The 26,416-nt window shown below is 42.2% G+C and overlaps 1 protein-coding gene across 3 annotated transcripts; it reads left to right on the forward strand.

Moving 5' to 3' along the window:
- Positions 1–1,734: 1,734 nt before the first annotated feature.
- Positions 1,735–11,120, forward strand: LOC147899061 (hypersensitive-induced reaction 1 protein-like). 3 transcript variants are annotated; one of them, XM_087377888.1, is made up of 6 exons: positions 1,735–1,755; positions 2,311–2,613; positions 2,719–2,839; positions 2,976–3,067; positions 9,851–9,947; positions 10,032–11,120. In XM_087377888.1, exons 2-6 carry the CDS (start codon positions 2,425–2,427, stop codon positions 10,394–10,396), a joined length of 864 nt encoding a protein of 287 aa, XP_087234014.1. In that variant the 5' UTR covers positions 1,735–1,755; positions 2,311–2,424; the 3' UTR covers positions 10,397–11,120. The 3 variants fall into 3 exon arrangements, with proteins under 3 accessions (XP_087234014.1, XP_087234015.1, XP_087234013.1); XM_087377889.1 differs by lacking the exon at positions 1,735–1,755 and adding an exon at positions 2,125–2,191 and having other exon boundaries at positions 2,321–2,613; XM_087377887.1 differs by lacking the exon at positions 1,735–1,755 and adding an exon at positions 2,181–2,226.
- Positions 11,121–26,416: the final 15,296 nt, after the last annotated feature.

Here is a 26,416-nt window from a genome sequence, read left to right on the forward strand (position 1 = left end):
TTTCCATGATGATATTCACACCTTTTTCAAAAAAACCCTATTTATGTTTATTGGAAAACTGGGGGAAAACTTGTGACCTTTAGAAAAAAAAATACACACTTACTCACCCATAGTCCACCGGGCAGTAGGAGACATCCTGCGTGAATTACCAAACTCAGCACAGATACACACCACCCTCGTACCTTCCACCATGAGAGACTAGCGTTCTATCATTGCACACTGAGTGCCCATTCATACAAAGATAAAACAAGGTGAAAACTCACTTGGCTTGCCAAGAGGAGTCGATCCTCAATGGGTGCAATGATGAGTCTTGAAAGCATAGAAACCAATGCTTTTAAAAATTACTTCTGATGGTTTACACTTCGTTTACACATTCCCCATAGATTGTGTGAAGTAGCCATCACTTACATTTTATTTTCAGTAAAGAAAGTGCTATCCTTTAAAGTTGTTTCTTGCAAACAACGTTAATTTTGACCTATCCTAGAGAAGCGATTGTGGGTTGTTGTAGTTGTCTATTCGACTCCTACAGTCGGGATGTGTTTTGCGAAATGTATCTTAGGGGATTCGCTCTGAGTGGGCTTACAAGTTACAATGAAGTGCACAAATGTATAAGAGGTTAACACGAAATGTATCTCAGGGGATTCGCTCGGAGCGGACTTACAATGAAGTGCAGAAGAGTAAAGGAAACACCACAAATGTATAAGAGGTTAACACACTCGAGATTGAAGAAAATCCTTAGCGTAAGAAAAGTAAGACCAAATTGTCATAAGCACGGAAGGTACAATCGATTCCAATTGATGGAAATATTCTAGATATATGTAAAAATGGTAGAGAAGAGAGGCGCTAAGCTAACAGTGTGAGGCACCTGAAAGTTCAACATAGTTTCAAATTAACCAAAATTTGTCCCTTGTGGGGTGGTACCCATGTCAACCAGATGAGTGTATCTAATTTTCGCACAGAATGCATGAGGGAGCCGGAAGTCGTTGAGCGTGGCATATGAGAAAGATGGAGGGGATCAGTGAGAAATTCGAATTGAAGCGAAATCATGTTGCAATGAAACAAAATCTAAGTTGCAATCCGAATGGTTGGTAGTTGGAGTAGGCATTTGCCTTTTGGCAGGCAAAAAAGAACGGAATAATATAAAGCAAATAAGGATGGCCCACTTGGTGCAGGGGTTTAAATGCCATTGCCAGCGCAAAATTTTGGGCACCTAGTTGCACATGCTTGGGTTGTGGACAGCCGGTTGAGGCTGCCCTGTGTGCATGCCATTCCCATGTATGGCAAATTGCCTCTTTTTGCCATGGCTTGAGTTGTTCCCATGGCTTGCCACTATTTTTGTAATGCCAAGGTTCGGCATATGTCTTCTCCACCCGGGCAAATTAGGCTTGCCCTCCATCCAGCCTATAATTCACATGCAACAATGGATTTGCAAGCAACAACAACGCCTGGATGGGCTGGATGTCCGACAGTGCAGGCAAATATGGAGGCACAAGCAAAGGATGGCATCCATTCTCACGAGTTGCCTATGTGGTAGGAGGCTAGCATATTTGCCAGTCCAACTTTGGAAACGAACTCGTAGGACGCACGGCGGCCACACGATGTTGGCATGGTCTTTAGGACGCATGGGAGGCCAAACCCACATTCCCACGAGGACGTCCGAGTTTCTAATTTTCAACATTTGCCAACTTTATAAGTTTATAACATGATTAACATGCAATCATAATCCATCACCCCCGAGTCTTGGCCCTTGTTTTGGTAAGTCCTCGATCCGCCCTCGTCACTAGTTTCAAGAGCCTACTGATTACATCCATACAAGGCAAGCAACGTGATCTTCCATACATTGTTGCAAGCTTGCGTGCATGTAAGTCCGCATCAAGGACAAGGAGATCGGAAATTGAAGTTTAAAAGTTTACATTAATGGGTGCCTGAGAGATCACTTTAATGATCTGTGAGAGAGAGAGAGAGAGAGAGAGAGATTTGTAGTATTGTATAGAGGTTGCCTGAGAGAGAGATTTTTTGTCCATATAATATATACGTGTATCGAGGTTGCCTGTGTGAGAGAGAGAGAGAGAGAGAGAGAGAGAGAGAGAGAGATTTGTTTTCCAAATCCATATATACTTGACGTGTAACCTCTTCTACTCCTTTTGTGGAGCTTTTCGTGGGCACCATCCGTTGCTTGATAGACATAAAAGTAACTTTCTCTTTATGATTTGCCTCGCGTCTTTTGTAAGTGCTGTGTTTAGATTAAGTTAACAATTGCCATATAAGGCTTTGCAGCACACAATCTTTTAATTTCCGATTTTCATTGAGCGTTTTGCAGGTGTATCTTGCTGGAACGAAGATCGATCCTCTTTCCTCAGCTGTTTTGACGCTCCACTGGAGCCAAAGTCATTTGACTTCGTTCTCTCTGCAGTCGTAACCAGGATGGGCCAGCTGTGCTGTTGCATGCAAGTTAACCAGGCAAGCGTAGCCGTCCGAGAAAGATGGGGCAAATTTGAAGAAGTTCTTAACCCTGGCTTCCATTGTGTAAACTGGTGTTGTGGGAGCAATGTTCCTGGGACTTTATCTTTGCGTGTACAGCAGCTGAACGTGCACTGTGAAACGAAAACTAAGGTCGGCATATTTTTACGAATGACGGCATCTCATACCTTTGTTCCTGTTGTTGAAGGATACATATGAGGACAGTATGGGCCGTGTTGTGAACGTATACTTTTTCAGGATAATGTGTTCGTCACCGTGGTGGCTTCAGTTCTGTATCGTGTTCTTCCAGAAAATGCAAGAGAGGCATTTTACAAACTCACTAATGCGAAAGGACAGATCCAATCCTATGTCTTTGATGGTAAGCACAAAAGTTTGCTTTTCAAAGTACTTAGGTGCCTTTCATATGGAAATAACATGATCCGAAATTAGCTTCTGCAGTAAAATGTATGTGTTTCAAGTATTGTACGTCATTCTTAACTCCCAAGTTTTGCCAGTTGTGAGATCCAGCGTGCCAAGGATGAATCTAGACGATTGTTTCAAACAGAAAAATGATATTGCCAAGACTGTTGCACATGAACTTGACAAAGTAAGCCGTCCGTTTGCAATATTAAGCGACTTTTCTTTATTGATGTATAGAAAAAGAGGGAAAAACACACGCGTGTGTATGCACATACACATACACATCCACATCTACAACTTTACACACACATCATATAAGGCTTGTGTGTGCCCTGCATGTATATAATGTTTGTATGTATTTATGTATATAAGGCTGCATGGTCTATGGACCAACAAGAACAAACTAGAAGTAATGAGACTTCAAAAGTGATAGTCGGTACTAAATTTATATGGGAAGGGTCATGTTGAAGGGTTGTTACGCTCTAGCTGAGGTGGCATGACCTCGGAAGAATCAGCCGACATTTCCCTTAAGGATCTACGTTTGTAATATATTTGTTTGCGCTTCATGTAAATGATCGGCAGGGAATTAATGTCAAGGTCTTAGGTGAGGGTTGATAGCACTAGACTAGGTGGATCTAAGGCTAAGGGCCTAATGCAAGCAATGTGCCTAGGGGCAAAGGAAATTAAAGTATCCCAAGAGAGGGGTGAAAAGATGCATTAGGAAAGGCCCTATGATGATGACATGTGGCATCTAGATCCATCTAGGGAGATGGGGCTCGTTGGAGTTAGTGAGAGAAGGAGAATGGACTTTTACGTGATTTTCTCTGATTTCGATTTCTCTGAGAGCTCTCACGCTTTAACAGGAATTGGTTGGGTGGAATTTAGTTGGTGCTACTCCCGTGATCTGCAGTAGTAAAGAAGAGGATAAGTATGTGTCATTTGGTATTAGAGCTCAGGTGGACGAGGGGATTACGTATGAAGAGGTTAGCGTTCAGGCTGGGCGGCAAGAGCGTACGGACGGCCGAATTCGCCAAGCTATGAAATTCGTGACAGGCGAGGTCGACGGTAGTATTTGTGCGGTGCCAAGAGAGGTCTCGATGGCATTCTTGCGGGATGGCCAATAGTGAAGCCCTTCGACGCGATAAGCGGTGTTGCGCGTGAATCACAAGCGTGGGCGAATATTTGGGTCTCAGCATCGATGCTCTCCTGGCCTACGCAAATAACTTGGAATTAAAATTTAGCTCACTCCTACGCGAACCAGCGGATAGAGTAGGCGCCTTTCGCAAGCTATTCTTCCGTTGGCTAATTCACAAAGAGATCGACCGGAACCTCCTGATCGCTATGAAGCTACATGGTTCACCAAAGGCACCATAGAACGGATTTGGTTCGGTCGATGAGCTGTCTACGTGACCTTGGAGGGCTATGACTGTGAGTCCGTTAGGGAAGCAGGTCAAAATTTATTACGAGCTAGTCAGTCACGTAGCCAGAGAGCGTAGGCGCGGGATATGCGACGGTTGATAAGCCACACAAATTTTGGGACGGTTGGCGAAAAAGCAAGAGTGAGAGAAATAATGATCTGATTGGGATTCCTTAACATCGAATTCATAGACCAAGGAGCACTTTACCCATTTTTCCCTTTGTTTTTGTCATTTCTGTTTTGTTAGAAACAGATTAGGTTTTCGTGGGTTGCCAGGTTGCATGAAGGAGAAGATGCCATAGATGTGTTAGTAGTTGTAGCAGACTTGGGAATTTTTTTGGCTTCTCCAAAAAAAAAAAAAAAGATTTTGTGGACAGTCTTTGAGACTATGCCTGTGTGCTTCAGTCAGAGTTGATTTGCAGGAATTTCCCTAGTGTAGGGAAAAGCAGTATTTGGGTTATGCATGGGTCAAATGCCTAGTCAGGGTGCATGTGGGATTGCAGGTATTCCCTAGAATAGAGAATTGTGTCAGAGTGCCAGTACACTGAGTTTTGTCGGTTTGTAAATACAGTGTTCTAGCGGTGTTAAAAAATAAAAAATAAAATAAAAATCAAAACACCCATTGACCTGAATGGAAGCAGAAGAAGGAGCTTCCAGGATGGACCCTGTAGAGTCAGGAGTCGGCGGACTCAGCAGGTGTCGCGCCCAGTAGTTCACACCTTATCTGGCAGGATTGCATTACTTGAGGATGCCTTGCAGCAGTTATTAGCGCAACAGTTACAGGCAAATGCAGGGCAGTCTGAACTTAGAAGAGTGATACACAGTATGTCTGTCAGACCTTCTCGAGATGAGAAAGGAAAGGCTCCAATGGAACCGGAGTCTAGTATCCATACGGTCGAGCCTAGGAAGGCTAAAGTACCTAATATTGCCAATTATAGGCCGGAAAAGTATTCTGGTCGGATGAATGACCGTAGTTCTGATGTCATTGAGGCCTGGTTACACAAATGGGACGAGGCGTTCGCCATTTGTGAAATCAAAAATGATATCAAGAAAATCCGCGAGGCTGATATCAAGAAAATCCGCGAGGCCACCGGAGTCTAGTATCCATACGGTCGAGCCTAGGAAGGCTAAAGTACCTAATATTGCCAATTATAGGCCGGAAAAGTATTCTGGTCGGATGAATGACCGTAGTTCTGATGTCATTGAGGCCTGGTTACACAAATGGGACGAGGCGTTCGCCATTTGTGAAATAAAAAATGATATCAAGAAAATCCGCGAGGCCACCCACATGTTTAGTGAGGCAGCGGACCGGTGGTGGATTAAACAACAGAAAGATGGTATTGCATCCACTACCTGGGAGGGGTTTAAAAGGGAATTTAGGAAATACTTCTTACCTCCTGACGAAGCATCCCGAGCTTGGGATCAGTATAGGAACCTTCGTCAGAGAAATTTGTCAGTGGCAGAATACACTGATAAGTTTCGAGAGAGCGTAATGAAGGTTGATGAACCCCTACGTCAATCAATCCAAGTGAAAGATTTCAGATTTGGATTGAATGATCGGATTAAAATGGAAGTTCGGGCTAAGTATGCGAACACGTTGGATGATGCAATAGCCATAGCCCTGAACTATGAAGATGCCAAGGGCAGCAGGTCAAGTGGGTTTGCGCAGGTTGGAACCCAGTATGGGTACCAGAAGAAATCTGGGTTTAAGAAGAAGTGGATTAGTAAAGGGAGTGGTTCTTAGCCGAGTGGTCAAGCCAAGCAGGCGAAACCAGTTGAAACTCCTAAATCAAGTACCACCATTGGAGTGAAGAGGAAAGTAACACCAATGGCAGCCCGGGCTTGATCTAAGTCTCCCTTAAACCCAAAGCAAAGAGAAAAAGCGAGGAGAGAAGGCTTGTGTTTTAGTTGCCTTCAGCCTCATCAGTGGAAGGATTGTCCACGAAATAAGGATCGTCGGATGGCTGAGATGGTAGTCTCAGAATGCGACATGGAAATGGAGGGAAGTCCCAGAGCGGAATAGATGCAGATTCAGCTAGCGGGATCTTCTCAGAGGTCAGGACCTTGTTTGTTATGTGTGTTTGTTGCTAAGCTAGTAACGAGTGCACCTGATAACATCCTATCTAGGCCCGCAGCAACGGGATATACAGCCTTTAATGATACGGAGTTAATTAAGATGAAAGGGTAAGTGGCCAATCATGATGTCATTGTGTTGTTTGACTCGGCATCAACGCACAATGTGATTAACTCCAAGCTCGTGAAAAGGCTGAAGTTAAAGACTAGCCCATCTGACTATGCGTATACAGTCAAGATGGCAGATGGAAGTTCAACTGAAGTATGGGACCAAAGGGATACCCAGTTGGAGCTTCATATACAGGACTATGCTGAGAAGCTTGATTTTGAAATGACTAAGCTTGCTCATGCAGATATAGCCTTGGGTATGGCGTGGCATTCTAGGAAGAATCCAGCCATTGATTGAAAAAAGCACGTATATCAATTCAAGATGAATGATGTGCTTTATGTCTTACGAGGTGAAAAGGATATACCTCAGGGACCGTTGGTTTCCGTGATGGAAATCCGAAAAGCTCAAGAAGAGTTTTTATTCCTTTGTATAGCATCAGTAGAGCCGGTTGATGATTCTTCGGCTAGCACTGATGTTGCGCAAAGTGGTGAGATGGCCAAGCTGGCTAATCTTATAGCAGAGGAGTTCTCTGAATGTTTTAGGGATGAGTTACCTTATGGGTTACCTCCAGAGCGGAATGTTCAGCATAAGATTGAACTGATCTCGGGAGCAGAACCTGTAAATAGACCTCCCTATAGAATGAGTTTTACTGAAGAGACGGAGGTGCATAGATAACTGGAAGAATACCTCAAGTTGGGACAGATTCAACCAAGTTTCTCACCTTTTGCTTCGCCAGTGATATTAAAGAAGAAAAAGGATGATACGTTTTGCCTCTGTATAGATTACAGAACATTGAATAATATCACTTTTAAGCACAGGTATCCGATGGCTCGGATCGATGATTTGCTAGATGCATTACATGGAGCCGTGATTTTCAGCAAGATAGTTCTTAAGTGTGGCTACCATCAGATCCGGATTAGAGCCGAGGATGTGCATAAAACCGCTGTTAGAAGCAGGTTTGGTCATTATGAGTTTTTGGTAATGCCCTTCGGAATTACCAATGCTCCAGCTACATTTGTCATGCTTATGAACGATTTACTACGTCTGTATATTGGAAAGTTTGTAGTATTTATTGACGATATTCTAGTGTTCAGTAAAAGTATTACTGAGCATTGTGAACACTTAAGAATAGTATTCAGTACTTGGAGGAAAGCTAGTCTTTATATAAATAAAAAGAAAACTATACTGTGTATGGTTAGGCTTGAATATTTAGGATTCATAATTACTCCAGAGGGGGTAGAAATGGATCCAAAGAAAGTGGCTGCGATACTGACTTGGCCAATCCTTCAGAGTCTGACCGCTTTGCGATCATTCTTGGGATTTGTCCAATTTTATCAAAGGCATATCAAAGGATATTCCGAAATAGTATCGCCATTGACTGATCTGACCTCGGATAAAGTACCTTTTATATGGGGACAGAATCAACAAGAAAGTTTTAACACCATAAAACAAGCTGTGGTCAGAGGACCGGTGTTAAAAATAGTTGATCCCCAGAAACCGTTGTTCCTGGAAACTGATGCAAGTGGCATTGCGGTAGGAGCAGTTCTCCTTCAAGAGGGAAGGCCAGTAGCCTTTGAAAGCAAGAAGCTTTCTCCCTCTCAAAGAAATTGGCCAACTCATGAATTGGAGTTGTATGCTGTTATCCATGCTCTGAAAACATGGATGCATTATTTGTATGGTTCAGAGTTTTATGTGGATGTGGATCATGATACTTTGAAACATTTTTGTAAACAGCCTGACTTGAGGGGCCGCCAAGCTAGGTGGGCAGAGCTCATGCAGGAGTTTAATTTGACGATTCGGTACCGAAGAGGGAAGGATAATAAGGTTGCTGATGTGTTGTCTCGCATTATGCACAATATGAGTTTTACGGTATTAGAGAGTGCTCTAATGACCGAGATTAGAGAAACCCAAAAGGACGAGTTTGTCCAGAGCTTATGGCCTAAAGCTCATGTGTTTAGACCCGGGGAAGAAAAGGATGACCTGGCATCCAGAAAAGGCCAAACATATGCAAGATATACCATAAGGGATGGTATGCTGAAAAGAAATGGCAAGGTTGTAGTACCTAGTCAGAATGATCTTAGGCAGAGAGTCATTCGACAGTGCCATGATAGCCCATGTGCAGGACATCCAGGAGTCAAGAAGACATATGATCTCGTGAAGCGGGATTTCTTTTGGCCAAAGATGCCAAAGATGCCAAAGATGCAAGGCGTGGAAAGTTTACCCAAAGATGGCAGCAAAGTGAGTGCAAGATGAAAGGACTTTTGATCTTTGGAAATCATCTTTTGAGTGGGAGAACCATCTGAGAATGAATGACATGGTGCTAGAAGTTAGACCCAACTAAGCAATCCTTGTGTGCAACCGGGGCAACAAAATGATGAGGTAGGCGTCATGTGTGTGGGGTGTACTCTAAATGGTGTGCCATCTCCTCATGTGGCGTCACTTGAGCATTTTTAACTGCCTCAGCTCTGCTGGTCCGTCCTCACCTACAAAAACTCAGTATATAGATTTGGCAACGACTAACTAGTAAACTAAGCTGTGTTCTCATGGGCTTCGATGTGGGATTGTTTTGAGGCATGTCAATGTTGTGATAAGGATTACTAGATCTCACTGATCAAGGCAGGCCACACATTCGATCTCACTGATCTAGGCAGGCCACACATTCTTGCTCTCTTACTTGTTCTCTTGTCATTTTTTCCCACACAGCACATCTCAGAACGTGGGAAGTGGAAGCGGTTGACATTGAACCTAATACTCTCTCTCTCTCTCTCTCTCTCTCTCTCTCGCTATAGCTTTGAAGCTTCAATCACAGCCCTTCATGCACATGGGGGTGGAGAAGCAAGACACAAAGATGTGTATTCGAAAACACTAACAACTAGAAATACACGAGGGCTGGGTTATTCATATAAATTAAAACCTACAATTGACTAACCTACGTAACCATACCATGTAAATGTCCCTACCCCTCAATGGTGTGGCTGAAGTACTCTTGGAAACATATCAAGAGTACCTAGTTTATCTGAATTACCATGGTTGTGTGGCTTGAATGGCTCAGATAGGTACTCTAGGACATTGATTTTCCAAAGGCCCAGTGATACAGTATGACAATCAAAGCTGCATAGCTATTACCAAGAACCGGTTTTTCTATGCCCAAACAAAACACAGCGATATTGAGTGTATACTACAAATTTCATTGGGGAGCAGATAAGGGGATGAGCAGATATGGGTATGTCCTCATCAATGTGTTTGTGCATGAGAGAGAGAGAGAGAGAGAGAGAGAGAGAGAGTCTTTCGAACAGGTTGGTTTTGAGAGTCTTTCGAACAGGTTGGTTTTTCAAGTGCCATCTCACCCCTGGGTGCTCTGTGTAGTGCAGGCCATGAGGAATTATGGCTATGAGATTGTGCAAACACTAATAGTTGACATTATACCAGATCAAACAGTTAAGCGAGCCATGAATGAGATTAATGCAGGTTCGTTTGTCATGAATAACCTCTTCTGTACTTTATCATATTTGGGGTTTCTTATCGTTATGCTAATAAACTGTGTGATTTCAGCTGCTAGGCTTAGAATTGCTGCACAAGAGAAGGCTGAGGCAGAGAAGATTCTCCAAGTGAAGCGGGCAGAGGCTGATGCAGAATCAAAGTATCTTGCAGGTTTGGGGGTTGCTCGGCAGAGGCAAGCTATAGTGGATGGCTTGAAAGAGAGTGTACTGGATTTTTCAGGCAATGTCCCTGATACATCAACAAAGGATGTCCTGGACATGGTGTTAGTAACTCAGTATTTTGACACAATTAAAGACATAGGGGCTAATTCTAAGTCTTCAACTGTTTTTATTCCTCATGGACCTGGGGTGGTCTCAGATGTCACGGAACAGATACGAAATGCTCAACTTCAAGGTGCAGCAGGTTGGCATGGCTGATAATTTCATGAGGGATCTGTGAGTGCAAAGTGAACCTTATAAGAAGCCATGATGAGCTCTGTTAAATTCCACGAGCCTAGTAGGATCCACATTTGGACATATACTATAGGGCTACAGCCTGTATTTGTTATTCTCAGATTTTATATAGGCTTTCATATGAAATGAAAATAAGATGGAAGCTGAGTGCGAGTTATTCTTGTCAGTTCGAACTTCCCAATCTTGGATACAGCTGTTAATACTTTTTACCAAATGGTTTCTGATGTGTGATCAGTCTCACTTGACCCTTATCAGTTTACTCTCAACTCCTGGTGGTATAGTCATGGAGACAATGGGTACACGACGAAGTCATCATTTCTGCTTTACAAAGTACTGTGCTTAACACCGGTAGTCATGATTGCAAATCCTGTCACGTGCAATTGCCTCACCACCCCTGCACATGAAAGAGGTTCTTCCCCGCTAAGCAGTGTGTGTACATAGGTTCTCCCACCAACACTCTTTAATAGACGTACGTCACATACAGCCATACATGATGTATACTCAACTTTCAGGAAGAAGAAACAGCTGTGCAAATATGTAACACAAAGCGATATACTTTCCCTGGTTTACTATGGTTAGCCAGTATGCAGCTAGAACCCTGATCATCTTGTAGGTTTGGACTATTAAATCGTAGGTGATATACTCAGAAGGGTTATTTGAGAGTCTGGTGTGCCTGCTGTTTGTAGGTAAAAACAAGGGCTTGAGGCTATATAGCTAAAGTGTTCATTTGTCAAATGACAAACTTGATACGTGTACATAGTTAAGGAGATGGTAAGGCTTCTATAGTGAGTGTTGACTTCTCCTTATAATGGGATCAAAGTGATTTTGTGAAGCTGGAGTACTGTATGACTCGCCCTACTAGAATTGTTTTGCAAGCCAATGCACACAATTTGTGGATCTTAAAAAACAGCTTCGGTTTTTTGAAATTATGTAGACTTCTTTTCAAAATATGTCACACTAGCAATATCTGTGCTTTCATAGCAAGATTGTTGAGTCATGGCTAACTTCGTATAAGATAGCTGAGCAAGTGCTTCTGATATCAATCTTCTCTTCTCGCAGTTAGATTATTGTGGGACCATACATGACATCTATGAAGTTGATTTTAGACGATTTAGTATTTTCATTCTTGATGTCAAATGGTTTAGAACTATCTGCAATGGTTCCAATGCTATAGTCAGGAGAGACAACAGTGGTTTCTTTGCCATTGACTCCACTAGACTCTGGAGCGATGAAAGTGATACTTTTGTTCTTCCATAGCATTATGAACAGGTCCTTACTTAAGAAATGGTTAAAAGATAATATCTTCATTTTCAAACAATTATTGATAAATGTTCATATATATATATATATATATATATATATATATATATATATATATATAAGCATATATTAATATAATTGATGGCATTTAATTTGCATCTTCAACATAGGCGGTCTTTCATTTAGATCGTTCGGATCCAAGATAGTGGTATGTGGTCCAAGTTTCTCCTCGAAGCAAACATAGTTTTAAAGATAGGACGTGGATACGGAGCTGCTGTCAATAGATCTAATGATGCCAATGGATCTAGGGAAGAGGATGAAGATGAAGATATGGGCCAGGAAGAAGGTGACAATAATGACACTGTAATGGAGGAAGGTGGAGATCATGACATTGGGAAAGAAGAGGGAGAATAGGAGGGTGAACTAGAGGATCAAGTCTTAGGTAGACATATAATAGAGGATGATGATATAGGTGATCAATTGTATGTAAACTTAGAGATAGACTTATTTGGCATGTAAGACTTGGCTCAAGACGAAGCTGTCGAGGTAAATGCTACTGATTGATTGTTTTGACATCGACGAGGCTTCTTATATTTGGCCCTCACATTTTTATAGTGGCATTTTGTGCATTTGTATGTTGGGTTTACCATCAATATATGAGTGTTTTGATCTCAATTTTGGTGTACATACTCTTATATTTTTTATCTTTCAAATGACCAAACTTGTAGTCAAAAATAATTTTGGATCCCCTAGGAAACGACGTTCTATAAAAATGTCAGGATGGAAAATTTAACCCAGAGTCGGTATCGGCTGCAGTGTTAGAGTCGATGCAAGTGCCAGCATTCGTTGATATTCACATCAATATAGGCATCAATATACACCGATGCCTATACCGACATGAATACCGACTAGCATTTCATCGTTGATACCGACACCTCCACCGGCCGCCAACTGTACCGACAATTTTTGTGCCCGCGCTCACGAAGCGTCGATAGATAACGTCGAAAAGAGGCCTGTGTCTTGTAGTGCAAGCCACTGCAATCGTGAAAAAGCCTACCGCTCGTAATCAAGATAGCTTAACGTTTTTGCATAATCATGAACAATCCACAATTATATGAATCATGGCCCTTCCAATAGTTAATATTTTTCATAGGCTCTCGATCATTGAGCCACCCATGTCAATCAAGAATGAACTATGATGAAACCATATGCTCAGGCTAAGTAATGTTTATCATAAATATGTGGATAAATTTTGATTTGAAGGATCCTTTACGTTGAATTTGCATAACCGACCATCTATGAACTCAATCTTCTTGCCATGATGCCACTACATATTTTTCAAGCTTTTTATAACTGGCCTTTTTACATTCCTCATCTGTTCTCTTAATCTTATAATGACCAACTCAATTATTGTGTGCACCTTAAGGGTTAGTAACTAAGTTACCAATCAATAGTTCAAACCTTCTATGGGCGATGAAAGCTTCCATCTACTCTTTTCTTGATCTTATGCCCCCTTGGGAATTTTATAGTTCATGAACTCACCTTCATGTATGATTAAGACACTGAATTCGGCACATATTTTCCACCACTGATTAATTGAAGACTTGTTGGGCTCCTGAATCCCTATCGAACTCTTCATGTGTTATCATAAAGTTATTTTAACCGTTTGAGGGTGTAGCAGCCTTAATGATTTAGGATTCACAACCCCAAATCATTGTGATCTCTAAGTAACACTCAGGAATACATCTAGCACCGTTTTAAAAGTTTTTCTTACCGAGCTCTTCAGAACATAATACGAATGAGTTGCCAAGGACACATAGCATGGCTCATATGTTTAGATAGCATTGGTGACTCTCCTTGAATCGATGCGTTCCACAAGAAAATGCCCTCCATGTGACCATAACACACAATACTTTTTGTACTATAAAAGATCATGATTAAAACAATGAGGATGCATTTTGTAGCAATTGTGACCATAAATACCCAAGTTCAGTAGAAAGGTAAGAAACTTACATGTGGCATACATCCGACTGCAAGCTCTCGCTCTCGATCGGTTATGTCCTCTCCATCATCTTCGGCTTTATGAAGAACTTCTTGTAGCCAATCACGTGACATGTGTCTGTGGTGAAGAGCAAGCTCTAGTGGATATGGTACCCTTCGCCTGTGCATGACTTTAAATCTCGTTCTCTCATTTATTCTTTCTGCTTTGGCCTCTTCATATCTCTCCACCCATTTTTGTATCTTAGGACTATTGAGGATACAAAACTTGTTGAATTTCTCCCTTTGCTCTTTGCTCATCTTTCTTTCAATCCCTTGGCCTTGGAGGACCTCGGTAACCACATGATCATCTTCCTTGACAAAACAAAATACAATCATTAGGGCAAGCGTGGATGGTGTCATAATACATCCCAACCATTGTCAACATCTTCTTTGCTTCGTCTCTAGAATTGGGCATGGTATTTGGGGCAAGCAACATCTTCTGGAGCAATCTATTGCAATTTGCATATCCAAGAAACCTTAAGAATGAGATACTAATTAAACAATTAGGAACGAGATACGAAGACCGAGGAACTTTAAAACAATTAGGATCCCAACATGATTTGCACTAACCTCATCAAGGTTGAGACACTTGTGTCTAACCAGCCATACTTTGCATGCAAATTCAAGATCGAGAGGCAAGCTCATAGTTTTGTCATCCTCGCACCATCATACAAGTGTGTTGATGCCAAATCTCGCATCATGGTCTCATGCTCAGACATCTCACCCCCATCTCCCATCGTGCTTCCAAAAATAGAATCAATCATGTTCGCCATACCCTTGTCCTCCTCTAGAGGATCATCTGGCTCAAAGTGTGGTGGTGGTGCATGTGCCCCCTCGCTGCTCTCCTCATCCTATATAATGACGCAAGGTTAAAACAATAGCTGTGAAGTGATGGGCTTAAGAACCCTTACCCATTTCTTTCCTCTCTTTCTCTCTTTGTCTCCACTCTTTTACTCTCTTTCCCCCTTCTTCTTCCACTCTCTTCCCCTTCTTTCTTTCCCTATCCCACATCGAGGATGATTCATCTTCCCCAATTAATTTGATCGAGAGAGATGTGGCCCTTACTGTTGTCCTTGCGACTAGCAAGTTTGATGTTGGTGGCGAGCAGTCCGAGGGTCCTGCATCCACAAGTGGTGGAGCAAGTCCAGCAATAAGTGGTGGAGGAGATGACATAAACCTAGACCTGGAGCGTAAGGAGCATACTATTAACCTAGTTGAGGAGAAGTTGAAAGCGAGGTCATCTTATCTTCAAATCTGACTCGTGCATATCCATCCTCTACCTATAATCCAGATGAGGCAGCAACCAAGCCACACCTTGCTTCAATTGATCCAATCAGGATTGAGGATGAGGAATACCTCACCCTATTGGAAGTGATGGAAGAAATCGGTCTCCGAGAGGATGAAGTGCTATGTTGGCTCACGAATGACACCTTTGATGATGTCATTGATTTTGATGCTCTAGTCAATCCAGCAATCGATGAGATTGCATGCTTTGATGACTCGAGCCTCACCGATCTGGAGGCAATCCAACTAACACAGAAGGCAATCGACGATGCCGCACCAGAGTACGACATGTTTGATGAGCAGTTCATGAAAGTGCAGAGGGAATTGTTCGGGGAGAGAGATGAAGAAGTTGGCACCTCAAGCCAACATGAAGTTCAAGACCAACCAGAAAAGGGAGTCCAATTGGATACTGTAGCTAACGCAGTCCATGATGAGGCAAAAAAGGTATGTAGCTTTGCCAGCTTCATCATGTGATTCAAAATCATCAGTATAATTCTAGGTTCCATTTTAGCAACAAAAATCATTGCTTTGTCTTCAGCTGGTAGGGTTTAGGGTTTAGAGTACAAAACCCAACCAAATTTTATGATTTTAAACCCATGACATCTTGCCACTACCATTTGCGCTTGCCACTCCATTTGTGGAAACGATTAGGGTTTAGGGTTATAGAAAAATAATATTAAAAAAAAATCATATTTGCGAGGCCACTGAGACATCAGCAAACCATGTGCATCATTTGTATGCAAAAAAACCCCCTGCAAGCCCTAAATCCGACATTGTGTGACTAGAGGGTTTAGGGTACAAAACCCAACCAAATTTTAATGATTTTGAACCTAGGACATCTTCCCACTGCCACTTGCCCCTGCCACTCCATTTGTGGAAAAAATTAGGGTTATGGTTTTAAAACATAGGAAAAATAACAGGTTTATGGTTTTTATTCAGGCCACATGGAATACAATTAGTTTTAGGGAATAAAAAATAGGGTTTAGGGTTTAGAGTACAAAACCCAACCAAATTTTATGATTTTAAACCTAGGACATCTAGCCAACGCCACTTGCCCCTCTGCCACTTGCCCTTGCAACTCCATTTGTGGAAACAATTAGGGTTATGGTTTTGTAATATATAAAAATAATATTAAAAAAAAATCATATTTGGGAGGCCACTGAGACATCAGCAACCGTGTGCATCATTTGTATGCAAAAAAACCCCTACAAGCCCTAACATCGTGTGACTAGAGCCCACAGTTTCTGCAGAAACTGGGCTCTAGTCACACGATGTCAGTGCATAAATTGGGTCGTGGTTGTAAGATGTCAGATTTGGGGCTTGCAGGGGTTTTTTTTTGCATACAAATGATGCACATAGTTGCTGATGTCTCAGTGGCCTCCCAAATATGATTTTTTAAACATATTATTTTTCATCTGTGGAAAAACCTTATTCCTATTAATTCCTAAAAAATGTTGTTTTATTGATTTATATAATCTTCGGGTTTTGATGTGATATGCTGGTTGCATGATATCTTATGGGTTGATGAATATACAGGATGCAAGGGTGGAACCAGAGGGTCTTCTAGTGGGGGGATGGCTTCGATCAGCAGCCACTACATAAACAGAGTGGCTCAACACATTTTGGTGTTCCATAGACATTTATCATTGTTGGATGGAAAGCTAAATATCATGAAGTTCAGGGTCCTTAGTCAGATGGTGAAGATGAGGCCCATCCGTCCTATTGCAGATCGTGTTGTTTTGGTTAGGCATAGTGTAGCTTTATTTTTGTTCTCGAACACAGGATAGCTATTGCAAGGCTAGCTGGCCTTACAGATCCCCAGGCTATAGAGAATGAAATTGTGCAACCCTCTTTGCTTCAACAAGCAAAAAAGGGATCTGAGCCAAGTAGGAAGAAGCGTAGACTAGAGTAGCTTGTACATTCAAGTGGGTGCTCTTTGTAATACTACTCTATGTCAATAAAGAATACCATTTTCAAATTATTTTCTCTTCCCACTACAAAACATTGTTTTGGAGAGGGCTTATTCGTGTTGCTCAACAAATGCAAGTGTAGTTTCAAGGACGAATCCAATGTACATGATGCAACATGATGTGCATGGTGGCATTACTCTACCCACATGCAAGAAGGGAGAAGGGGTTGAGTTGCCATAATACTTCAAAGATGAAAATGTTTATAAACACCTTGGGACACATTTTGGAGAGGGCTTCTCCGTGTTGCTCAACAAATGCAAGTGGGACGACTCCAATGTACATGATGTAGCATCATGTTCTCAAACACACGATCCAGTCCTCTCCATAGTATCATAGCTATTACAAGGCTAGTTGGCGTTATAGATCCCTAGGCTATAGAGAATGAAATTGTGCAAGCCTCTCTACTTCAGCAAGCAAAAAAGGGATCTGAGCCAAGTAGGAAGAAGCATAGACTAGAGGAGCCTGTGCGTTCAAGTGGGTGCTCTTTGTAATACTACTCTATGTCAATAAGGAATACCATTTGAAAATTATTTTCTCTTCCCACTACAGAACATTGTTTCCTTTTCCATGTTAAGTAAAATTGAGTATTATTTCCTTTTGCATGTTCTATTGAGATTTGATGTTTATTATTTCATTTTGCTGTTGTATACAATGAAAATAAATTTTAGATTGTACATATAAAGACAATTAAAAAAAACATTTTCTTATATTGAAAAGAGGCTGACACAAGACAGATTCCCATAGGCAGAGTACATGAACTCTAACTATCGCCCAAGGTGGAGCATACAACATCCCTAAGTGCCCTTGGGCTTCCTAAGATGGACAATAAACTACATGTCTTTGTTGGCGGTCACCGTGACTCTTTTCCTATGGACGACAACCAACTGGGTGTCATCCATGAGGTCTACTAGGTAGGCCTCATTTACATGTTGCATGGCAAGCAAGGCATATCTAGAAAAATGCTAGGGAGCCTCTATAACTCTGTGCCTATAAAACCGAGACGTTGAGCTATTATTGAGGTCTTGCATGACCTTGCGTACCACCCTTGCGAAGCTCGCCATCGGGATGAGCAGATCGATGGACTTTTGAAACTTTTTGATCTCCCGAAGTGCCACCGTCCTCGGCTTGAATCTGTATCACCTCACTGGAGGAGGGCCTCTTTGCCCTTGATGTGGAGGGCCTCTTCCTAGATGTTGAGGGCCTCTTTGCCTTGGACTTGGAGCTCGGTGTCCTCTCCCCCGTTGGCATGGACCTTGATTGTCTGTTCTTGCCTTAGTACTCTACTCTGTCCTTTGTTGTTCCTCTTCCTCATGCTCCTCCTCTATGCTCTTTGAGTCATCGGCCTCTACATAATGATCCTCTTGTAGGCCCTTACTTTGTCCCTCTTGTGCCTTCCTCTATCCCTCTATCTATGGGCTTGCTCCTTCCTCCTTGTCTGGATTCTAGATTGGTAGTTTCTCCCTTTGATAGGGATCATTAGGGGGAGGGGGGGGAGGCTATCACTCTCTGTCTTTGAGATTGGAGGTGGGTCTGGCTGTGCCAGTCTCCATGGTGCCTTGATCTTGGTCCTGGCCATGGGGGATGGAAAGAGTGTGCGAGAGAAAGGGTGAGGGTGCAAGAGAGAGGGTGGAAATGTCAGGGGCAAGTGGGAGGTCGTGTGAGAGTGGAGAGCTCTTTGAACAATGAAATGAAAATGAGGGCCCATTCTTTTATATAGGGCCCAAAACCCTAATTTTTAAAAATACTTGTTTGAATAAAAACTCTAAAAAAAGTAAAATTGGTGCAACCTTGAGCTAAATACTTATAATTAACATCCAATATCTCAAAATTTCTCATTTGTACTGTAACTCATGGCCATTATACATTGGCTTTATTGCAAATCACATAACTAAAATTACAAAGCTAAAATTACAAAGAAATTCTGAAACTTATGCATGGGCATCCACATTGAAGAGTCTAGACCATCATTTTCATTTGTCTCCACCCATATGTGCCCTTGTCTATGACGGGTTGCATGTCACCTTGCATGATTCTGTCTTGTATTTGATGAGTTGTATATTCTTCTTTGATGTTTCGCGCTAACATCTTGCACTGCATGGGACACTAAGGACTCTTTGAATGCTAGTGTTGCAACTACTCTTATTTCGATATGCATCTACCACCATTGAACCAATTTAACCATTGGGCTTGACTTAGTTCTACCACCCCCATGTTGGGTTGCTTTATTATATGCACAACGTGCTTGACAATGCGATCTTTCCATGCTCTGAGTGGACCAAACTCTAATGCTTCCATAATTCCATGCCATGTATGGTGCATAAGCAAATAAAATGTGTTGCCAAATAGAAAAACAAATTAGTAACTATAGGACCATTTAATATGCAAATCTCAATGTCCAAGTTAGAGATTATCATGTGTTAGAAAGGTAGCATGAGCAAGTGAGCAAATGGGAGTAATAGCAAGTTTAATTTTATTTGAGTAGAGTTACATATAGTGGAATGCCCCTGAGTAGGTGGCTCTAGATCCATGATTATCTCCCTAATTGTCTCCATCAGTAACACCCCCAAGTCCTCCATCAAATTGGCCACCAAGTCCCTAACTTATCTCAATCACACCTAGATGGGTGACACCTAAATGATGAGTCACCTGACACACCTACCATGGTGCTCACTAGCACTCACACCATGTCCTACACAAGTACTAGCACATTGGCACACACACACACACACCACATGACCATGTCCATAAGTGTGTCCCCTAAACATCAATTTATCCAACATACCCCCCCTTAAATTGATGACCTTCTACCCTGGTAGTAGACAAATGGATACTACATCGTTTTCATGCTCCCGACCTTGTTCTCACTCTAGTTGCATCAGCAGTAGACTCATGTGGACACCCTAGCTCCACCATGATCTCACTCCAAATTAGGTTACCTTGGTTTACAATAAGAGAGTCCACCTGGAATATGTGTCTTTGGGTATCACCATAGGATATGACTCAAAGCGCCTAAACATGACTAACTAAAATGGAAATAACATATCATTTTAGGATGGACTATCCATGGCAGAGCACCTTATTAACTTAAACACAACATAAAACTAGGTGTTAGGGTCAATGCCCCCTGGATGAGATCTCCCTTATTGATGACAATCATATCATCACAATAGACTTCATACTTCTTATTGCTTGGATCCTTTTCCCGTAAGGCCTTGTCCTTCATGACATCTTCTTGCTCTTCTTTAGGGCAGAAGAAATCTCCTTCTCCATACATGTGTACTCGATAGATCCACCTACAACTTACAAGGCGATGATTCAAGAGCTAGAGTGTCTGATGAAGATGCCCCCTGAATTGAAGAGGGCTCTTGAGGATCAAATATATCAATAGTAGTAGAAGTTGAAATAGTATAGGAAGAGGGAACATCATGATGAACCATTCTAGGCATCTACAACTAAGTATCTGACATAAGAGTATCATAGAAAGAAAGAGCTTGAAAGGGATTTGACAAAGGAACTAAAAACGACATTGTGACTGAGGCTTTCCCTTCGGGGTGCACCCTTCTCCATTCTTTTGTATGCTTAGACTTTTGATCCAATTTTTCAGAGCAAAGAGGAGTAGAAACCCGAGGGAGAACCAAGGTGCCCTTGATAAGATTAGATTGATGTGAGGCTAAAGGGCAACTCTGAGCAAAATGACCAATTTGTCTACATTTGTAACACGCATTTGGGAAGGATGCAAAAATTAAGAGAATGCAAAAAGGATGTGGAAACCCATAATCAATATCTAAACACGAAGGAATGGGCTCTTCCATATCCCACAAGACACAAAAACGGATGTCCCTGCTCAAAACTAGAAAATGTTGCTTAGGAAGATACAACACTCTCCCCAACAAAGCTGCAATAGAGGACAGATGTGAGAGTAGAGGAACTAGCAAGGCCTTGAGAGTGACCCAGATGGGACAAAAATGTTGAGAGTTCACGCTCAACATCATGTGATCATGTGTGCATAGCACCATCATGTGATCATATGTGCATAGCACTAACCTTATAGAGTGCTATAAAGGAAAGGGTTAGATCCCCTAACCCTAACCCTAAAAGGGTTTGTATATATTCTATTTTTTCGACTAAATCTACTGTACAGTTAGTCATTTGTGGTGTGCTCTCTAGCTGTGCCCTCTCTCCTCATCTCCACTCTTCTCCTCTCCCCTCTTCATATTTTGTCATGGTATTAGAGCTCCCTTGCCTTCCGCTGACGCATTGCGATCCGTATGTGAGAGTGAGATAGAGATAGATCAAGAGATTGAGAGATTGAGTGCTTCCATTCTTTCATTCTGTTGATGAAAGAGAATTTCCGTTCACTTGTTAGAAATTTCCATCAAACAATTCCATTCATGTGAGAGAGATTGAGAGATCCTATTGTTTGAGAGAGAGAGTTTGAAGTTCTACTAGTTTTGAGAGAAAGAAGGACGAGAATTTCTGCAACTCTCTACCCTTTGCTGGTTCCCAAGACTAGGCAGCAAGTGTTTGCTTTCCTTTTGTCAAGCTTCGACAATGAAGTTTTGTCCTTTGTAACCTGCTGCTGGAAGCCCAACTGCCTTCATCGACTCAGACTCCTGTACTAGTAGTTCTGGTTATCCATTTGCTTTGGGCCGGATCTGGAGCAGAGGACGCATACTCGTTCCTAACTGCTTGGTTTATGCGCTTTTTTGAGTATAAGACCCGCGATTTCTATCTCTCTGGCGAAAGCTACGGAGGCCACTATATGCCACAGCTCGCAGAATTAATTTTCGACAGGAACAAGCTTGATCAGTACCCACCAATCAGCCTAAAAGGATTCATGATAGGCAACCCGGTCTTGGATGATGCTTCGAAAAGGAAGGTTCTGAGGCTCTAAGCCTTCGTCGAAGCTCTAGGCTGCTCCATTCGTGGCTCTATAGTCCTCCAAGGCATACGGCTGCTCCAACGCATGTGCAAAGCTCAGTCGCTCTATCTCCAAGCGTAGCCTCTGACTCGCTCATGGGCTACAGCCTCTGATGGTTCCTACGGCCAGCCCACCGATGGCTCACCAAGGCAACCCTGCAACAGATCCTCCAACGACCGGCTTCATTGAAAGACACAAACGGACCTCTCCAACTATGAGCCACTGGCGCTCCAAGGCTCCCAGCAGCCTCCAATGCCTAGCTCACGAGCTCACGCTTCTACTATCTAATGCGACTAGCTCCACTGGTACAGAGATTTCACTTGGCATCTTCAGTGTATTTGCAGTTGATTCATACAGAGATTTTTAGGACACTTTTTGAGTACATTTTTTGCGCCATGTCGACTAGCAACCTCAAACTGGAGGCATCTGCTAAGTTAGACAACTCCAATTACGGTACATGGAAATACCGAATGGAGACCATTCTTGTGATTCAGGACAAATGGGAGTATGTTGATGGGTCTACACCTAGACCATTGGCCGATCCAGTCACCAGTAGCTCTACTCCATCTGTTGTCACAGCAACAGCAACGGAATCTATATCAGGATCTACATCTACACAAATAGTTTTCGCACCAGTAGTAGATCCTGCCATTGCCCGAGCTCAAGCAGAATGGGATAAGAAAGACAAGTATGCCTATCACCTGATCAAGCAAAATGTGCAAGATGTCATGCTAGGACAACTCAACACAGTTAAGACATCAAAAGAAGCATGGGATATGTTCACAGCTCTCTACGAGTCTAAGAACACATCCAGGATTCTCACCCTGAGAAACAAAATCAACCAGAGTTTCCGTAACAGCAGTGAAACCGGTCATGCTTATGTACTCTGCATTAAAGACTACAACAATCAACTTGCAGCAGCAGGAGAGACTATGAATCCCACAGAAATGGTTCAAGTAATCCTGAATGGAATAGGAGAAGAATACGAGAATCTAGTCCAGAGTATTGCCATCCAACGGCAAATTCCAACACTGGAAGAACTTCAATCAGTTCTACTTGGTGAAGAACTCAGGACTCAAGCCATTCAAGCACGTAAAGGTCATTCTAATGATCAGGCATTCACAGCTTCAGACAGAAGCAGAGGCAGAGGCAGAAATAGAGGTAGATCATACCAGAAAAGTGGTCATCATCAACAAAATCAAAGTCAGCATCAGCATCATCCTTAGCAAAGAGGAAATCATTCCAACCAAGGAAGATTCCAAGGACAAGCGAATGCATCCACCAATGTGTCAAACATTCTATGCAACTACTGTCACAAGTTTGGACACTATGAAAGAGATTGCCACAAGAAGCAGTACGACCAAGGCGGTCGAGGGAATTCTCGAGGAAGAGGAAATCATCATGGTGGACATTCTAGTCACAGTCATTTTGCAAATGAACATGGAAATATGTTTCTTGCAAGTGAGAAATTGCATAGACTGATACAATGCACCTAGACACTGATTTCAATCCCAAAGAGGATTTCAGCTATCAAGTCGACCAAGTGGAAGAGGATCCTTGGTACATCGACAGTGGTGCATCATCTCATATTACAAATCATCAAGAATGGTTCATAGAGATGAAACCATTAGAAGGACAGAAAAATGTCATCTACACAGCAGACAATACACCGAATCCAGTTCAAGGGACAGGTGTTATCCCTATGAACAATTTCACTGGTACAAAAGGATTAGTCAAAGATGTGCTCTACGTTCTGAAGCTCAGCAAGAACCTTTTGTCAGTAGGTCAAATGACGGAACACAATTACAAAGTCATCTTCGACGGTGATGAATGCACTATCAGAGACAAATCTAAAAGATGTCAGCTAGTAGCAAAAGGTGTCAAGGAAGGACGCTTATACAGAATGCTAGCTACAGTACCAGATAAGCATGCCATGTCAGCTCAAATGCAATAGATGCCACTATCTCCAAAATGGCACAAGAGATATGGTCATGCCAACTTCAAGTACTTGTTAGATCTCAGGAATCAGAATATGGCAATTGGGATTCCGAAGCTATAGTTTCTTGGAAAGGTTTGTGAAGCATGCTGCTTCGGCAAACAAAAGCGAACCAACTTTGTCAGAAGTACCTCTCGTGCATGAGGTATTCTTGATTTGATTCATACAAATGTATGGGGTTATGCCCAGACCCGCAACATTAATGGTTCACTTTATTACTTGACCTTCATCGACGACTACAGTAGATATTGTTGAATCTACTTTCTGAAAGAGAAATCTGAAGTGTTTTCCAAATTTCAAGAATTCAAAGCCATGATAGAAAACCAGACAGGCAGAAAAATCAAGGTCATGAGATCAGACAGAGGAGGTGAATACATGTCTTCAGCATTCATGAACTTTTGCAAAAATCACGGCATACGAAGACAATTCACATGTGCAAATACTCCTCAGCAGAATGCAATAGCTGAAAGGAAGAATGGGACTTTAGTAGATAGTGCTAGAGCAATGCTTAGTGAAAAGCATCTTCCGAATCAGTATTGGGCAAAAGCAATAGCTACAGCTAACTATTTGCTTAATCGGCTTCCTACCGAACCGATACAAGGTATGACGAAGCATTCACTGGACACAAGCCACGCATTGGGCATCTCCGCATATTTGGTTGCATAGCATATGCCCACATACATGATGATCATTGCAGGAAATTGGATGCGAAGTCATGCAAATGCATCATGGTCGGCTACAATGAAGAAAGCAAAGCATACAAATTGTATGATCCCATCAACTGCAAAGTCATTATCTCCAGAGATGTAATCTTTGATGAGGAATCAAAATGGAAAACCTCACCTACACAGCAGATAGAAGCATCAACTTCACAGTCATCTACAGAACAGGTTGATGATAAGTCAGTTTATGCAGGCTCCAAGGAAACCGCATTTGGATGCGGCTAGACGCATACTCAGGTATGTGAAGTCCACATTGCAGTATGGACTATTTTATGAGGCTGGGGTTCAGATACAGTTGCATGGATACACTGATGCTGATTGGGCTGGTAGCATTTCAGATAGACGATCTACCAGTGGATATGTGTTCTCTTTTGGGAGTGCTGCAGTCACTTGGAGCAGCAAGAAACAGCCTACAGTTGCCTTGTTGAGCACAGAGGCTGAGTACAGGGGTGCAGCAATGGCTGCATGTGAGGTAGCTTGGTTGCATAAGCTACTTTATGATATGCATCAGTCTACAGATGGGCCGGTTGTCATTTATTGTGACAACATGAGCAGTATACATTTGGCAAAGAACCCAGTCTTTCATGCTAGAACAAAGCACATTGAGGTGCATTATCACTATGTGCGGGAGAAGGTTTTACTAGGTCTTATTGATCTAGTTTATGTCAGCACAGAGGATCAGGTAGCTGACATATTCACGAAAGCATTGGGCACAGAGAAGCTGCACAAGTTCAGAGACCTGCTTGGTGTGCAGGATTTGGAATTGAGCTCGAGGGGGAGTGTTGAGATATCGAGCTCCACTCGCGATATGCCAGGGTGACTGTTGTGCATTTATGTCACCGACTTGTTAGCTGGAGATGTGGTTGGTACACCGCCCACGAATAATAGCTGGATGACAACTATCCTTATCTACACTAGTTCGTGGCTCAGTTAGTATGCCACCTTAGTTAGTTGAGTTTGGTTTGAGACCCACATATAGGGTTCTTCTATTTCTTTGTACTTGAGTTCTTTTGGCTTTCACAACTAAGAAGAGGAAAACTGTTTTCAGCCTCCACCTTTGTGTGTATTCCCCCATTGTGCATGTGACAAAGCCGCAAGTGAGACTCCTTCCCTCTCTCCCACAATCTTCACATACATCCAGTTAGCCAAAAGATCATTGAGACCGATAATAGTGTAGGGATAGCATGGTAGTAGTGTAGGATAAGTTATTGCCAACACGGTGGTTGGTTTGCACTAGAAAATTTACAGCCATCAGCATGGTGGTTTTCTTCTATTATTACAAGATGAATGAATTTGTAGGATGTGTGGATTCGTTATGGGAAACCAATGCGGTGGTTGTTGGGATATACTAAAAACAAGCATGGGATTTACCGTTTGAGATTTACAAAAATAATTTAATAAAACCAGCACGGTGGTTGTTTGGGATATACTAAAAAGAAGCATAGTCTCAAATACAAACTCCATTTTCTAGGACAAGTGGACATATTGTTTCCTTGCAATGAGACTACATACATTTTCTTAGTACTATCTCAGTCGTCCTCATCCACTGCTCCAAGACACCCCAAGATGTGCTCATGCATGTCTAAATCCAATTTGAAGACACTCTTGCCCTTCTTTCATTGTGGCACATGCTCCATCTGGAACTTAATAGCTCTTACTAGATGAGAGTACACACATGTTTGTGGACTCATATGTAGCACTTCATAATTGCGGCCTCTCTTAGATGTCTTTTTGTACTAAAAAGCTCCAGCTACTACATCCCACTTCTCATAGGTTGTTCCTCAATTATCC

Source organism: Dipteris shenzhenensis, chromosome 8 (assembly GCF_047967505.1).
Source record: "Dipteris shenzhenensis isolate YYH24624 ecotype China chromosome 8, Dip_SZ_1.0, whole genome shotgun sequence".
Classification (NCBI taxonomy): domain Eukaryota; kingdom Viridiplantae; phylum Streptophyta; class Polypodiopsida; order Gleicheniales; family Dipteridaceae; genus Dipteris; species Dipteris shenzhenensis.